General features: G+C 48.9%; 1 protein-coding gene across 1 annotated transcript; it reads left to right on the forward strand.

Annotated features, from left to right (window-relative positions):
• The first annotated feature begins 1,908 nt into the window (after window positions 1-1,908).
• krt222 (keratin 222) lies at window positions 1,909-8,841 on the forward strand. The gene is made up of 6 exons (XM_007909416.2): window positions 1,909-2,325; window positions 2,557-2,685; window positions 4,714-4,934; window positions 6,250-6,317; window positions 7,432-7,540; window positions 8,610-8,841. Exons 1-6 carry the CDS (start codon window positions 2,230-2,232, stop codon window positions 8,821-8,823), a joined length of 837 nt encoding a protein of 278 aa, XP_007907607.1. The 5' UTR covers window positions 1,909-2,229; the 3' UTR covers window positions 8,824-8,841.
• The last annotated feature ends 6,899 nt before the right edge of the window (window positions 8,842-15,740 follow it).

Raw genomic sequence — 15,740 nt, forward strand, 5'->3', positions numbered from 1 at the left:
TAAGCAAACTGCACACGTAACCAACCGATCACGGGGTTGGTAAGTGGCACTTCCTGTGACCAATAATAATAATAATAATAGTAATAATCCTGGCATTTGATAGAGCTCCTTATCACGTCTTCGAGACGTCTCAAAGCGCGTCACAGAATATACTGTAAAGTGAATTGACTGTATATTTTGTGGGCGAAACACGTCAGCCGATTGCGCACAGCAGCGTCCCCACAGACCGTCGTGGATTGAGTGGCTAATTTATTATTATTATTATTATTTTCTTAACGGATTATTACCCCTGGAAAAGCCATCCGCCAATCGACTAAAGACCGGGCTCCACCTTACTGCGAGGTAAACAGAGGCGCGTGTGTGGAGTAGGGAAACTTGGCCAAGGTTTCGCCCCCTGCCCGGGAATCGAACCCGGGTCCTCTCGCTTGCGAGGCGAGCGCTCTAACCACTGAGATACGGGACTCCACCACAGATCTGAACGTAACTCACTACGTCAAAGTCCTGAGGCTCAAGCCATGTTGGCTGGATGTTGGTTGGGCCCACAGGTACACATTGGAACGGTCCAGGCAGGAGCTGCTTCGGGCCGGGATCCGGAGTTACCGCAGGAGGGTGAACGAGGAGTTGGAGCTGGAATCCGAGGAGCTGGGAAAGAAAACGCAGAGGCAGCGGCAGGAGCTCCTGGCTTTGAGGCAGAGTCAGCGGCAGGTAGGTGTGGGGCAACGAGGCACGTGATGGGTTCAATCCCAGTTACAGCGCCTTTCACGTCGAACAGACGTCTCAAAGCGCTTCGCAGGATATACTGTAGTGTCCATGGATTTTGTGCAGAGTCTGCCTTGCCCCCTCCCTCCCCTCCCCAGCTTCACATACCGCCTAAAGACCTTCCTTTTTGATCGTGCTTACGGTAAAGTAGAGTGACTGTGTATTTTGTGGGCAAAAGAGTCTTCTCTTTTCTTTGGGATCTTTAACGTCCCCTCTGAATCGGCAGACGGGACCTCGGGGTTAACGTCTCGTCTGAAGGACAATGCAACACCCCCCCAAATGTGTACTGCTCCCCCAAATCCTCCCCCCGCCCCCCAACACGCACGCAAGATCCGCCTAAAGACCGCTGACAGCATCACCATCCACAGTTGCACGCCCGACCTTGCTAAGCCAGTCCAGAATCTTGGCGTCTTGTTTGACCCTCAACTATTCGCTCTACCCCACATCTGCGCCATGACCCGCTGTGCTTTCCCCCACCTTCTCGCCCGACTCCACCGGCTTCCTCTCACACAGAGGATACAGTTCAATATTCTGGTCCTCACCTTCAAAGCCCTCCATGGCCTCGCTCCCCCTCCCCCCCCCCCCCCACCACCTCTCCGACCTACTAACCCTCTACCATCCTGCTCACTCCCTCCACTCAGCGGGCTCAGGCCTGCCTCATGTCCCCTCCGCCTCGCTCGCCCCACTATTAGCGGTCGGGCCTTCTCCCACTCCGCCCCCACCCTCTGGAACTCCACCCCACAGTCCCTCCGTCTCGCCCCCTCCCTCGCCACCTTCAAGACCCATCTCAAGACCCTCCTCTTCGACCGTGCTTTCAATCTCCCTGCTTCCCCCCACTCCCCCCACCACCGCCTGCCCTCCGCACTCCCCGACCCCGACCCCCAACTTGGGTCCGAACCTCTGTCTGTCCAACGCCTTGGGACGTCCTCCCGACGTGAAAGGCGCTTTGCACGTGTAATGTTGTTGCCGTCGTTGCTGTTGCAAAGAGGCGTGTGTTCACGCAGAGTGTTTGCATGTGTGGCTGAGAGCGAACGGGTCTATCAACCGAGAACAAAAGGACAAGGAGAGGATGAACAGAGCACAGCAGCAGCAACACAACCTCTGCCCTGTCACGCGCCCAAAACCTTTGTTCTCTCGCGGAGTGTGACCGACGCTAACCAGGAGATGAAAAGGCTGCAGGAAATTGAGTTGCACTACCATAAAAGAGCGAGGGGGCACCGAGCCGGGCAGCGCTGAGCTGTGCTGAGAGCTGTGTTTGCGAGCTGCAGAGTGCATGTTGGCTCGGATTGCCGTCACCCCCTTATCGAATCACGAATCACGGTTGCGATGGTGCTCAGTGGGTTGGTTTAGGAGCACACAGTGTAGCTTTAAGCTGCTGCTGTTTGTGTCCTGCAGCAAGTCGCGGCTCTGCAGCCTCGCTGGGTTCCCGGTACCCAGCCAGTGAGCGAGGAGGATGAGACGAGAGGAGGAATGGAAGTGTCCCAGCTCCTTACAGACATCAGGACCCATTACACCAGCCTCATTCAATGCACCCCCGCAGCACTGAGTGCCAGCAGCAAAGTCCAGGTAGGTTGCTGCTTACCTTCCACCAGGCCTGTCACTTAGTTACGTAAGATGCAGTGAATTATCTCATCGCTCCATGGCACGTCCCTCTCCCCCACCCCCCACCCCCACCCCCAACCCTCCCCCCACACCCCCTCCCACACAAGAACTGGTCTGAAATGTGGCCGATGGATTCTTCGCACGGTCACCCGAGTGATGCGCGACTGCTGCCGTCTGCGCTTGTTTCCCCTGCAGCTTCCGGACCTGACCGGGGTCGAGATGAGCAATGGGGACGACTCACTGAGGGCGGCCAGGGCAGAGCTCAACGATGCCAAGCGACAGTGGCACAGCCTTCAGGTGGAAATGGACTCGCTCCAGGCTTTGGTGAGAGTCCGCGCGAGACGCACTTTGAGGCTCAGTGCGTATATAACGCAGTCGATTCGCTTTACAGCACATCCTTTGCGAAGCGTTTCGAGAAGTCATGATGTAAGGCACTGTATGAAAGGCAAAGGTTATTATTCTTATTATTATTATGATGACACAGCACTAATCCACCCCCAATCCATCCCTGTCAATAGGAGCGTGCGCAGAAAGTCTAGTCATTATAAATTCCCCTGACACTGGACAAATGCAAAGCTCCTGTCTGTTCAGTTTTACCTTCAAGGTTAGTCTCGTAATAAATACATCATCTGTTCCTCCACAATTAGTGTAACAACACCACCAACAACAACTTGTGTTTATATAAGCCCCCTTCAGGCCGGCCGGCGTCTCGGAGCGCTTAACAATGGCGGAGCACGAAGCCGAGCCAGGGGGAGGGGAAAGGCGACTGTAAGCACGGTCGAAGAGGAAGGACTTCGAGAGCGACCTGAAAATGGGGAGAGGGATTGAGGGGGTGAGAGTTTCACTTTCGGGGCGTAGTGGCTGAAAGCGCGGCCTCCGATGTTGGGGCGGAGGATCCGGGAGACAGGAGGAGGCCGGAGCGAGGCGAGCAGAGGTACTGCTACATAGCGGGGGACAGAGATCCGGTTTAGTACCAGGTTTAATCTGAGCTGAGTTGCTGATGTTAATCAGGAAAGTGTTGGAGAGGACACTACATTTGACCTTAGTTTGCCTGGGCTGGGGAGGATGGAGGGGAAGGAATAAGACAGGGTTCCTGTTGTTGATTGCTCCCCAGTACTGGTCACCCCCACCCGAAGCCTTTGCTGGAATATATGTGTGTGTGTTGATGTCTGTGTAAATCAGGGTGGGCAGCAATGAGCTAAACTGTGACTGTGATGGACACAGATAAGATGACTGTCCAGACTGACACAGAAAACATGGCCACTTGAGCAGAGATTAGCCAGCACATCCGGAACTGTGTCTAAGCATGAATCAGCTCTTAAAGTAGAGAAAAGTATTTGTTCATCAGTGATTAATTTTGAGTCGCTGCTATGAAACTGGCCCATTAATCTGTGCCACACACAGCGAGGAGACAAATGGCCTGGTGGGTTTGGATTAATCGTGATGACCAGAGGTTCGGGTGAAGAACCTGTTTGAGATGTTTATTAGCTCTGGGTAAAGAAATAGGGCTAAGAGTTGTTGAATTCCTTGATTTGAATTCAAAAAAGGTTAGCAAGGGACCAGCTGGAAGCAGTTTAGCCTTCCCATACAGCCCCAACTGAGACCAGCAAACTCAGCACACACCAGGAGTCAAAACCGTACGCTCCCAGTCCATAAGAACCTAAGAATCTGCTCTACTAAAGGAGACCAAAGTCCATCTAGTTTGCCTGGCAGTCGCTTGACATGTCATGCCCCTAACTATATACCGTATCCTGAGCTGTAAAGATTCCCTGCTTACCTCCCCCCACGACTCGACTTGGAACGCATCACACAGAGCCTCACCTTCTCTCACCGCCTTGTATTTCACCTCAAATACAAGGTGAGATACACCATCTGGAACATCCCTTGTGAAGACAGGACACATAAGCGGTTTTGATCGAGTCAACAGGGAGAAACTGTTTCCACTGGCGGGTGGGTCGGTGACCAGAGGACCCAGATCGAAGATAGTTGTCAAAAGAACCAGAGGGGAGGTGAGGAGAAATTTTTTCACACAGCGAGTTGTTGGGATCTGGAATGCATCACCTGAAAGGCTGGTGGAAAGCTGATCCGATGACAACTTTCAAGAGAGATGCAGATGGATATTTGGGGAGGGTAAATCTGCAGGGCTATGGGGGGAGAACAGGGGGGATGGGGGATTGATTTGGATAGCTCTTTCAAAGAGCTGGCATGGGCACGATGGGCCGAATGGTCTCCTTCTGTGCTGTATAAATCCATGATTCTATGATAAGTGTTTGGGTGGGTGGAAATAGGAGCTGGACTGAAACGGTGAGAGTTTGTAGACTAACTCATGCTATATGGATGTCTCTTATACAGGAGAAGGGTCTGGAGAGTTCTCTGCATGCTACCCAGCAGCGTTACAAGCTACAACTCCATGGCCTGGAGTCGGTGATTACAGAACTAGAGACCGAGCTCCAGGAAGTGAGGAGAGACATCGAGCACCAGGTGCAGGAGCACCAGATACTGCTGAATACCAAGATGAAACTGGAGTGGGAAATAGCAACATATCGCAGCCTGCTGGACAGAGAGGAGAGACGGTGAGTGTTCGACACAAACACTGCTCCACTTCATCCTCGGCAACATGAAGAGTTTGAGTGTGACTCGCGCGGTTCATTGATAGATTGGAGTCCTGTAGCGAGAGGACCTGGGTTCGATTCCTGGGCGGGACGAAATGTTGGGCAAGTTTCCTTACTCCGCACCCTCTGTCGACCTAGGAGTAAGTAGGAACCTGGTTGTTAGTTGATTGACCGATCGCTTTTCCGGGGGTATTAATCCCTTCAAAAAAAATAATAATTTAGTCGTTCAATCCACGACTGTCTGCCGCATTTCTTCCACAAAATACACAGTCACTACACTTCACAGTGTACCCTGTGAAGCGCTTTGAGACGTCTCGAAGACGTGATAAGGCGCTGTATCAAATGCAAGGATTGTCATTCCTCTTACCATCCTCGTGGATGATTACACGCGTAGCTTATTTACTGCCCTCATTACAAGCCAACTTCGATTATTCTCTTAAGCGCACCTCATTAATAAATTTATTAGGAAACAAAATATTCTGACCGTAGCCATCGCTGTAGGATACTCCTTTCAAGAAGTAAAAGGCAATTAAGAAAGAGGCAACAAAATGGAAGCAGGAAGTATTAAAGGATATTGCGAAGAAAACCAGGCTCGTGGAGCGTTGGAAACTGAGAATAAAGGCTACGTAGGTCTCTAGCGATGTGGATTGAGAATCATTACCATTGCAGCGAAGGCCATTTGACCAATCAAACCTATTCCGATGCTGTCTTATCCACTGAACTTAACTGCTTCACTGAATCACTGAAGGCCTTGTAATAATGGCATCGCTGTAACCTGCGCTCTCCAGCAGAATAGCACAGTGAGAGGAGAATGCTTTCACACCTGATATTCAAGCGTGAATTGCATCAAAAATACTCACTAATATTCACTAAATTGTCTCGTCTTGACCCTATGCTGCTCTTCGCAAAGAGGAGGGAGTTTCTCCTGGCGCCTTGGCCAACGGTTCCCCCAAATAAAATTGGTTGTTTGTTTCGTGGCTGTTTGTGTGACGTTGCTGTGCATCAAGTGACGGCTGCGTTCCTCCTCAAAATACACAGTCACTCCACTTTACGGTGTATCCCGTGAAGCGCTTTAAGACGTCCTCCACCATGTGAAAGACACCAAAATTTAAGTTATTATTGTTATTATAATGTAATCATTTTCGGTGTGACTGGTGACCCCCTCAACTCCTCCGCCGGAAAGTATACAATCACGAAGGTACTTCTAAGTAGGGATAGGACAGCACGTGCACACGTGAGTGATATTCCAGTGTCTCAGTACTTTTCTGTGTTTCAGACTCTGTGGCAATGGCCCTGAATCATCACTAACCGGTTTTGCTCAGAGAGAAATCGCTGTGTCTTCAGGTGAGGGTTGGTGTGTTTTCTCAACAGGCTTCACACGCCAGTCACCGCGTACAGTAGGAGGGGATTAGCTGGAAAAGTGATCTAATCTCTTATGACTTTGTCATTCTTAATCCACTACCCACCCCACCATTAACAGCTCAGCATCTCTGCCCTCACACTCTGGAACTCTATCCCGCAAATCCCTCCACCTCACCCCCCCCTCCCTCCCTTGGCTCCTTCAAGCCTCGTCCAAACACCTTGCTCTTCGACCATACCTGACCCCCAACTCCCAACCCTCGGTGTTGCAGGTCCTTACCACATCACCACAACGCCAACAAATTACATTTCTACAGCGCCATTTGCGTCAGGAGGATGTCCCAAAGTGCTGGACGATCAAGGGTTTGTACCCAAGCTGGAGGTTGGATACAATAGGCACACGTTCGTGCCCTTCCCGTTACATAGAACCAACCGTTTATTCTTCTGGGGAAATGGGCCAGAAAGTAGCATTGTTCATAAAGTGTAGGTCTAACTATTCCATTCTTGCCATTGTGAGTACAACTTCCAAACATGTACCTTTTCATTAATCTGCTGTGTCCGTTCTGCCTGACTTGTTCCAGAATTCTGCCGCCCGGATTCTTACCTGCACCAAACTCTGCTCCCCGATCGCCCCAGTCCTCCCCAGACTGCACTGCCTGTCCCAGAGAGGATCGACTTCAAGATCCTCACTCTTGTCTTCAAATCCCTACACTCTTCTGCACCCCCCAACCTCTCTGACCCCCTCTCCCCTCACAACAGTGCCCGTTGCCTTCGTTCCACCGGGTCTGACCTTCTCTTTGTCCCCCGAGTCCTCCGCTCCACCCTCGGCGGCCGTGCCTTCAGCCACTACGCCCCAAGGCTCTGGAACTCCCTTCCTCACTCCCTTCGCCTCGCCCTCTCTCTTCCTAAAGACCTTTCTTTTCGACCGCGCCTTTGGTCACCTGCCTCTCCCTCCCCCCCGGCTCGGGCCCAGGATCCGTTACTGTGAAGCGCTCTGAGTTTCGTGATTCATTGCGTAAACGTAAAATGTCATTTTGCATTGTATTGCTTCGTACTGGTATTGCGTCTGCACTAGTTGACCCAATGGCTTGTCCAGCAGCTGCCGTCCTCGAGAATCACCTGGAGCAGAAGATCGAGACGTTGACAACGAGGGAGATTTTAGGTGGGAACGTGGTGAGGCAGAGTGCAGAGGCTCGTGGTAAAATTCAGTAAGTGTCCCCTCTTCTAACTACCGGACGGCACCATCATTCAGCATTCCAAGAACATTCATTGCAAATGGCATCTTGTGGGGATGGGAGGCAACAACAACAACAACAACAAAATTACACTTGCGTGGCACCTTTCACGTCAGGGGGAATGTCCCAAAACGCCGGACAGTCACGGATTCCCCCACCCGAGCTGGTGGCTGGAATCAGGAGGGGTGGAGGGCAGGGGCAGGGCAGGGGTAGGAGGGTGACCGATGGCACGGTCAAAGAGGAGGGTCTTGAGATGGGTTTTGAAGGAGGCAAGGAAAGGGGTCTTTATTGAGTGAGGTAGCACACCATAGAGTGCGCTTACAGCACAGAGGAGCGCACTGGTGTGTGTTAGAGTGGGGTAGACGGTAACAGCGTGGTAGTTTATGGCAGAGGGGAGTGCAGAGAATCACTTCCAAATTCAAGGTAAATTCCTATGAAACGGGGGCGTCAGTGCAGCAGAAATCACCAAAGGTCACGGATGGTTAACGCAAAAGAGGAACAAGGTCACAGGGGATGTTGTTTCCAATCAGCCCATTTATTTAAACCCTCTCGCCCTCCTCTCCCGAAGATTCCATAGCTCAAGCCACGTCAAGAGGAAAAAAATGTAAAGCATTGAGGTGCCGCTTGCGGTAAATGACAACCGTGGAGCCTTGTAGCTCAGTGGTTAGAGCGAGCGAGAGGCTCCCGGGTTCGATTCCCGGGCAGGGCGAAAAGTTGGGCAAGTTTCCTTACTCCCGCACGCCTCTGTTTACCTCACAGTAAGTAGGAACCTGGTCATTAAGTCGATCGCTTTTCCGGGGATAATAATCCCTTCAAAACAAAAATGAATTTCGAGAAATATTAATGATTTGGTATCACTCAATCCACGGCCGTCTGCCGGACGCCGCTGTGCGCCATTAGCTGCCGCGTTTCGCCCGCAAAACATACAGTCAAACTCACTTTACCGTATATCCTGCGAAGCGCTTTGGGGCGTCGCGAAGACGCGATGAGGCGCTGTGTCAAATGCCAGGACCGTTATTACGACTTAATCCGGTTGTTTCAGGACGGAGAAAGTGGACGAGGTGATAAAGGAATGGGAAGGCTCGTTCTTCAAGGATAACCCTCACCTCAGGAAGAAATCTGTGTCCCTGCGATTCGATCTGCACCTAGCGGCAACAGACGAAGGGTGCTCCCAGACCAAACAGGACAGCCTCCCCAACATCGAAGTCCGGCTGGTGATGAGGAAATCCAGCAGCATTCCCTCCCTCAAAGCGTAAACTCACCAAAGCAGAAGACCCGGGAGTCACTTGCCATGTAATATGCAATATACTGTACCATACTCAGTATATGCCTGATGCTCTTGCCTAATACTCGTGTGTGTGCAAGTAAATAGGCTGGAGATGTCGTTTCCATATTTGCAAACATTGACTGCATGAAACACTGTGCAGGGTTGCAGATGCAGAGTTTAGTTTTCTCTCTCGCTCTCGCTGTCGCTCTCTGACTCTCTCTCTTGCTCTCTCTCTCTCTCTCTCTCTTTTTCTCTCTCTCTCTCAAAGCTCCTGCTTCAAATGGGCTTCAAACTCTCTTTTTTTTGGAGGCTGCTGTTTGTTTTGTAGGAAGGAGGGACGAGTGTTATTTTATCGCAAGATCCCGAGTGTCAAGAAGGTGAGACTTTAGTTTTCTTGATCTGAAAACTGAGGGTAATATTTTTAAATAATAATTTGATGCATTTTTGAAGGCGGAGAGGATGTCATTGTGTAAGGTGTGGGAGGGTGTGGGTGTAAGGTGTCTGTGGTGTGCGTATGTGTGGGGGAGGCTGTGTGTGGCGTGTGTGTGTATGTGTGAGGGGGTGGGGGAAGGCTGTGCGTGTGCGTGCGAGCGTGTGCGCGTGTGTGTGTGTGTGTGTGGTGCAAGGTGTGGAAGTCTATGTGTGTGGTCTGGGTTTGGTGTAAGGTGTAGGTCGGAGATTGGGGATTGTGACCAGAACAGAAAGCCTTAGCGATGCCGGGTTTAGCTCAGGAGGTCAGAGTGCAAAGAGTACCGTGCATGCTACAGGGTGCTCGATCCCAGCATCATCATCAGTTTCATTCCTCTTGATTGTTGATTATGAGCAGATTTCAATTTGAGTTGAAATAACTTTCATTTTGTTTCGCGAGTTGTAACGATTAGGTGTAGCCGGCGCATCCGGCACCTTAATCACTGAGGTGCTTTTATTTTCAATGTATCGCAACCGACTGCACATAATCTTCAGACAACCGGCGATCAAATGGATCGACTGTCTTGCTCGTGGGGGGAAATGTCAGCCTTGCTCATTGGCAGGACTTGAAAGACCAGACCAGTCACTTTGGGGAATTGCTCCCATCTAGTTCCTGTTAACCCTGCAAGCCAAAGCCCTAACGGGTAGGGTAGTCCTCGCTGGACAAGCAAAGGGAAAGTTTGCCAGACCGTGGCAAGCTACGTGGTTTTAGCTGGCTAGACTCCAGCAGTTACCCCAACGCACAGTCTGGGGTCCCCAAGCCTTGGCTCTTGCCAACCGAGTATTACCACCTAATACTTTCCGAAATTAGGTAAACAGGATGCGTCCCTCCAGGGAGAGAGTGCACAATCCCTTCCAACAATTTCTCACACAAAGGGGAAGGAGCGGAAATCTGGAAACCTCCCGCCCAAAAAGCTGTGGACTCTGGGCCAATTGGAATCTTCAAGACTGAGGTTGATAGATTTTTGTTCGGTCAGAGTGTCAAAGGGATATGGGGCAAAGGTGGGCAAATGGAGTTGGAAGTACAGATCAGCCACAATCAGCAGAGAGTAGGGCTGAATGGCCTACTCATGTTCCTATGATGTGAGCTGCACTGTCCTCTTGTGCTGGTTCTGACGCTCAGTGCCTGGCATTTGAGAAGGAGAGTGTGCCTGACAGTTACGACCACAAACACAAGAGGCAACCCATAGACAAAACCCATCTGCAGAGAAGACAAACTGGAGGGACGAGTAATGGTAAGTATTAAAGGAAAAAGTGAAAGATTAGAAGGGAGGGATTGAGGAGAGTATGGGGGCAGGGGCGGGGGGAATATTGCGAGGAGGTAGATAGTCAGGCGGACGTTAAAGATCTCATGGTCACTATTCGGAAAGAGAAGGGAGTTTATATGATGTGAACGGTTTTAATAAAACTCAGTTGCAGATGTCACTCAGGTGATTAGGGATAGCTCCCACCACTCACACAATCTCCTCTTTGTTTAGGACGCGAAGACACAGTTTTCAAAGGTGATCACACGTATACGGGGAGAATCTTATGTGCCTAAATTCCCAGTACTGAGTGGGTGGAGGGAGCGTTGGGGTTAACAGAGGCACTGGCATTCAGACCAGACTGGTTAAACCCACGCTCCCCTCTGCTTGTACATGTGGATGTTAAAGATCACCCACTAAGTTAATTGAGGAAGGCACCAGTGTCCTGGCAACATTCCCCGTCATCCAAATTGATGAATAAGATGACATTTTATGATTAATCTCACTGCTGTGTGTGTGGCACGTCGCTGGCATGGATTCGTGGAATTCTCAGCTTGGTTTGGAGCCTCTTAAGCACAGCGATCGGTTTCCTCAGACACTCGGCTGAGAAAAGAAATTGTACGAAAATTGTGAACGGGGCCTCCAAAACCCCACGTGGCAATAATAATAATCAGAATTATCCTTATTTTGATGTAGCGCCGTCTGTGAGACGTCTCAAAGCGCTTCGCAGAATACACTGTCAAGTGAATTGACTGTATATTTTGTGGGCCAAACCTGGCAACCAATCGCACACAGCATTGTCCCATAAATAGTCGTGGATTGAGTGACCCCATTATTGTTTTTTTTGAAGGGATTGCTACCCCCGGAAAGCAATGCACCAATCGACTAACGACCGAGTTCCTACTCACTGCTGGGTAAACAGAGGCGCGTGGAGTAAGGGAACTTACCTAACGTTTTGTCTCTGCCCGGGAATCAAACCCAGGTCCTCCGGCTTGCGAGGCGAGTTCTCTAACCACTGAGCTACAGGACTTCACAGTGTCCTGTGCTGAGGAGGAAAGCAAGTGAGGACTGGAGCACAAGAGATGAATAGGCTACCGAACAAGCTATTGTGAGTTAGGTATAAAACCAAATAGTATAGCGGGCTACTAAATACTGTAGTGGGCCACCAAATGCTATAGTGGCCATCAAATGTTTTTAGTGCGCTATCAAATGGGACAGTGAGCCACCAAATGTTACAGTGTGCTATTACAGATTTTTTACACAAAATCTTATACTGGACTACAAAATGCCAGACTGGCTACCAAAGGCTAGCGAGGGCTACCGAATGCTACATTAGGTGACCAAATGTTCTGATATGCTGTTATTTGCTGTAATGAGTCACTGAATACTTCAAGGGGCTAAAAGTGCTAAAGAGGGCTTCTGAATGTTAGAGTGGGCTACCACTTGCTATAGTGGGCTAAAGAATGTTACAGTAGGGTTACTAAAATGATACAGTGGGCCAACATATGTTACAGTGGGTTATTAAATGCTATTGTGGCCACCAAATATTTTTAGTGGGCCACCAAATGCTATAGTGGGTCAGCATATGTTTTTGTGGCTGTTAAATGCTACAGTCGGGTGGGGGAGACACCAAATATAACAGTGCTCTACCAAATACTATAATGGGCAACGAAAGTCATAATGAATGTTACAGTGGGTAATCGAAATGATATAGTGGGGTATCGGATTGGCAGTTGGGCAACCAAATATTCCAGTGAGCTGCAGAATGTTACAGTGGATCACTGAATGTTATCGTATGCGCTAAAAACAGAAGCCGCTGGGAACATGCAGCAGGTCAGGCAGCATCTATGGAGAGAGGAGAATGAGCTAATGTTTCAGGTCAATGACCTTTCGTCAGAACTGTTTGCCCTCAAAATATACAGTCAATTCACTTTACAGTATATTCTGTGGAGCGCTTTGAGATGTCTCAAAGATGTAATAAGGTGCTCTATCAAATGCAAGGATTATTGTTGTTATTATCTGCAGTATTTTGCCGTTTGGTTACAGTATGGGTTACCTGGTGTTCTAGCAGGACAATCATTGTTAAGGTGGGCTACCAAATGCCACGGTGGGCTACCAAATATTACTGTAGGTGGCTGAGTTGACTATTTCAGGAATAACGTGGGGAGCCTGTCTCCCAGTGCTGTGCTCTGTGTCTTGAGATCAGGCTACTGGTGTCTAGGATTTGTTTCAGGGGGAAATGGAGAAGCTGTAGGTTTCCGGATTCCTTTGGCAGATGACAGAAAAAGCAAATGTCTGATACGGAGGGGAATTGGCTGTTTCTGAGGCACAGGAGCGGTCTTGGGGACAGCACTGACTGTGGTTGGAGGTGTAAGGATCAGTAACTGTAGGTATACCTGAAGCTGTAGGTATGACTGTTGTTGTAACTCTATCTTTGGTGCGGTTAAACCTATACCTGTAGTTGAGGATGGAGGTGTTCCAGACTACGTGCAAAGCTGTTGAAAAAATTAAATTGAGACGTTTTTTCACAATAAAGTCCGCTGCAGATTCTCCTGTGAAGAAATTATTATTTTTTTTCTTATTTGATAAAAGTAGAGGGTATGAGGAAAGGCAGGAAAATTGGGAATGGATAGCTCTTTCAAACGGCGAGAACAGAACACGATGGGCTGAATGGCCTGTGTTGTAAAGTTCCACGGTTGTTTCTTAAACGCAAGTACTGATGTGGACAGTGGCAACGTCACATTGCTGCAGCAAAGGGGTCAGATTGTTTTTGCGATGCAGGAGGAGTTTTACATCGAACGACACAGCACCGAAACAGGCCATTCGGCCCGTCTAGGATCACACTATGATATAAAGTGTCGTGACTGTGTGATTTGTGGGCAAACGTAGTATATTTTCCTGCTGTAGGGTGACCAGAAATTACACAGTACTCCGCATGTGATTTAACCAAACATTTATATCAATTTAATATAATTTCCTTTGTACTTTATTCTTCCGGGCATAAAGCCAATGACAGTTTTTACTCCATGTCCAACCTGGGTTTGCTGGATGGACAGTGTAGAGGGAGCTTTACTTTGTATATAAACCATCTTCACCTTGAAGGATTAACCCCCCATTAAAAATATCAATCAGTATTTATTTGAGTCATTACTGCCTGTCTATCGATCCACAGTGTCAAAAGTCTCCCTTCCTCCCATATTGTGGCCACAGTTCCTTCTGAGTAACTCTTGAACCGAATTGTAAACTGATGTGAAAATACCCGTTGAGTCAGGGCTGAGTTCCAGTATTGCAGCAGTGCAATGCTGTCCGTATATAGGGTAATGTTTCAAACCCATTCTCATCTTTGTCCACCTACTTGCAACAGGAAATCTAATGCAACCCTCACTTATACTCCTGTATATTGCTATCCTGTCTTGTCTGTTACTTCTGCACTGCAATTAATTACAGCTGTTGAGATGTTGAGCCTATATTTACTAATGTAAGAATTATTAAATAAAACTATATTGTTTGTATTGTTTCTTGTTATCGGTTAATACGTGCCAGAGAAAATTAATGCTTTTCTTTGCCTTTAACATTTTGTTTCTTCCACTGAACTTGTTGACTCGTGTCAGTGTACACAGCGACTACAGGGCTGCCTTCTGGCTCCTCACCCAAGTGGTATTATTCCTGTGGCCTTCCGACAGTGATTTCAGCCGCTACGCCCTGAAGCTGTGGAACTCCCTCCCTCAATCCCTCTGCGCTCCGAGACTCAAGTCTGGTGCGAAAGGCGCTTTATAAATACAAGTTGTTTTCTGATGTTGATAGTGGACAGAACTTGTAAAATACAACCCAGAAAAATCACATGGTTATCAGAGGCTGATATGTCTCAGGCAGCAGCCACAACTTGCATTTACTCTGCTCGGACAGAGTCTCGGATCCAAAAGACAACAACAACAGCAGTTTAGCATTTGTACAGTGCCTTTCAGGGGTCTCCAACCGCTATACAGAACCAGCTGGGAGCCTGAGCTGGGGGTGGTGGGAGTTGAGGAAGGTGGAGAAGAAAGGTGACCAAAAGCGCAGTTGATTTAAAAAAAAAAGGTTTTAAGATGGGTATTAAAGGTGGGGTGGGAGGGAGGCAGGTAAGGCGAGGGCAGAGGACAATGGCGTTATAATAACCCTTGCATTCGATATAGGGCCTTATCACACCTTCGAGACCTCTCAAAGCGCTTCACAGAATACACTGTAAAGTGAATTGACTGTATATCTTGTGGACGAAACGCGGCAGCCGATTGCACACAGCAGCGTCCACAAACAGTCGTGGATTGAACGACCCAATTATTATTTTTTTCATAAGGGTTTATTACCCCCAGGAAAGCGATCCGCCAATTGACGAACAACCGGGTTCCTACTTACTGCTGGGTAAACAGAGGTGTGGAGTAAATGAACTCAGGCATCTGAAATCCGTATGTACAGATGCGCTCCAGGTTGGTTCACTGGATGACAACCTGGACTCATTGTTCCTCTCTCTGTTACTCATTGAGTGGCAATGGCAGCAGCAGCTCCTCGGAACCCACAAAAACAGAATCATCCTCGAGACTGAAACATCCCCTAAGTTATATCTGCAACATTCCTCATTTGCAAAACCCACACAATTTCAATTAGCTCAGGATTTAGTGTTTGATGTACTGCAAGCTCCGACGTGCTTGGTTCAGTCTGCGATCCATTGAAAACTTGCGGTGGGTGGAACCCACTCAAATGTCAGCAGCAATTACATTATTGATCCCCACACCCACATAAAAAGTACAGTGCGGGATTCGCTTGACGTTTGACATCTGGAGCAATGCTTCATGTGGACCAAATCCTGTGTTTCTTTCATGTAACTGAGCCTTTCAACCTCATGCAAAGTCCTACAGTTTCTTCTCATTCGATCCGTGCATTTGATACAACGCCTGATCACGTCTTCGAGACGTCTCAAAGCGATTCACAGGATACACTGTAAAGTGAATTGACTGTATATTTTGTGGGCGAAACGCGGCAGCAGATTGCGCACAGCAGCGTCCCACAAACAGTCGTGGATTGAAGCGAACAATTTATTATTTTTTTCTGAAGGAATTATTACTCCCGGAGAAGCAATTCGCCAATCGCCTAATAACCGGGTTTCTGCTTACTGGTAGGTAAACAGAGGCGTGTGGAGTAAGGAAACTTGCCCAGCGTT

Source organism: Callorhinchus milii, unplaced genomic scaffold (assembly GCF_018977255.1).
Source record: "Callorhinchus milii isolate IMCB2004 unplaced genomic scaffold, IMCB_Cmil_1.0 Scaffold23, whole genome shotgun sequence".
Classification (NCBI taxonomy): domain Eukaryota; kingdom Metazoa; phylum Chordata; class Chondrichthyes; order Chimaeriformes; family Callorhinchidae; genus Callorhinchus; species Callorhinchus milii.

Excerpts from the sequence above, each read along its gene's own strand:
- krt222 (XM_007909416.2), top strand. The coding sequence starts at position 2,230 with ATGGAAGTGTCCCAGCTCCTTACAGACATCAGGACCCATTACACCAGC. Across the intron at positions 4,935-6,249 it reads CTGGACAGAGAGGAGAGACG|ACTCTGTGGCAATGGCCCTG; the intron begins GTGAGTGTTCGA and ends TCTGTGTTTCAG. Across the intron at positions 6,318-7,431 it reads AGAAATCGCTGTGTCTTCAG|CTGCCGTCCTCGAGAATCAC; the intron begins GTGAGGGTTGGT and ends CTTGTCCAGCAG.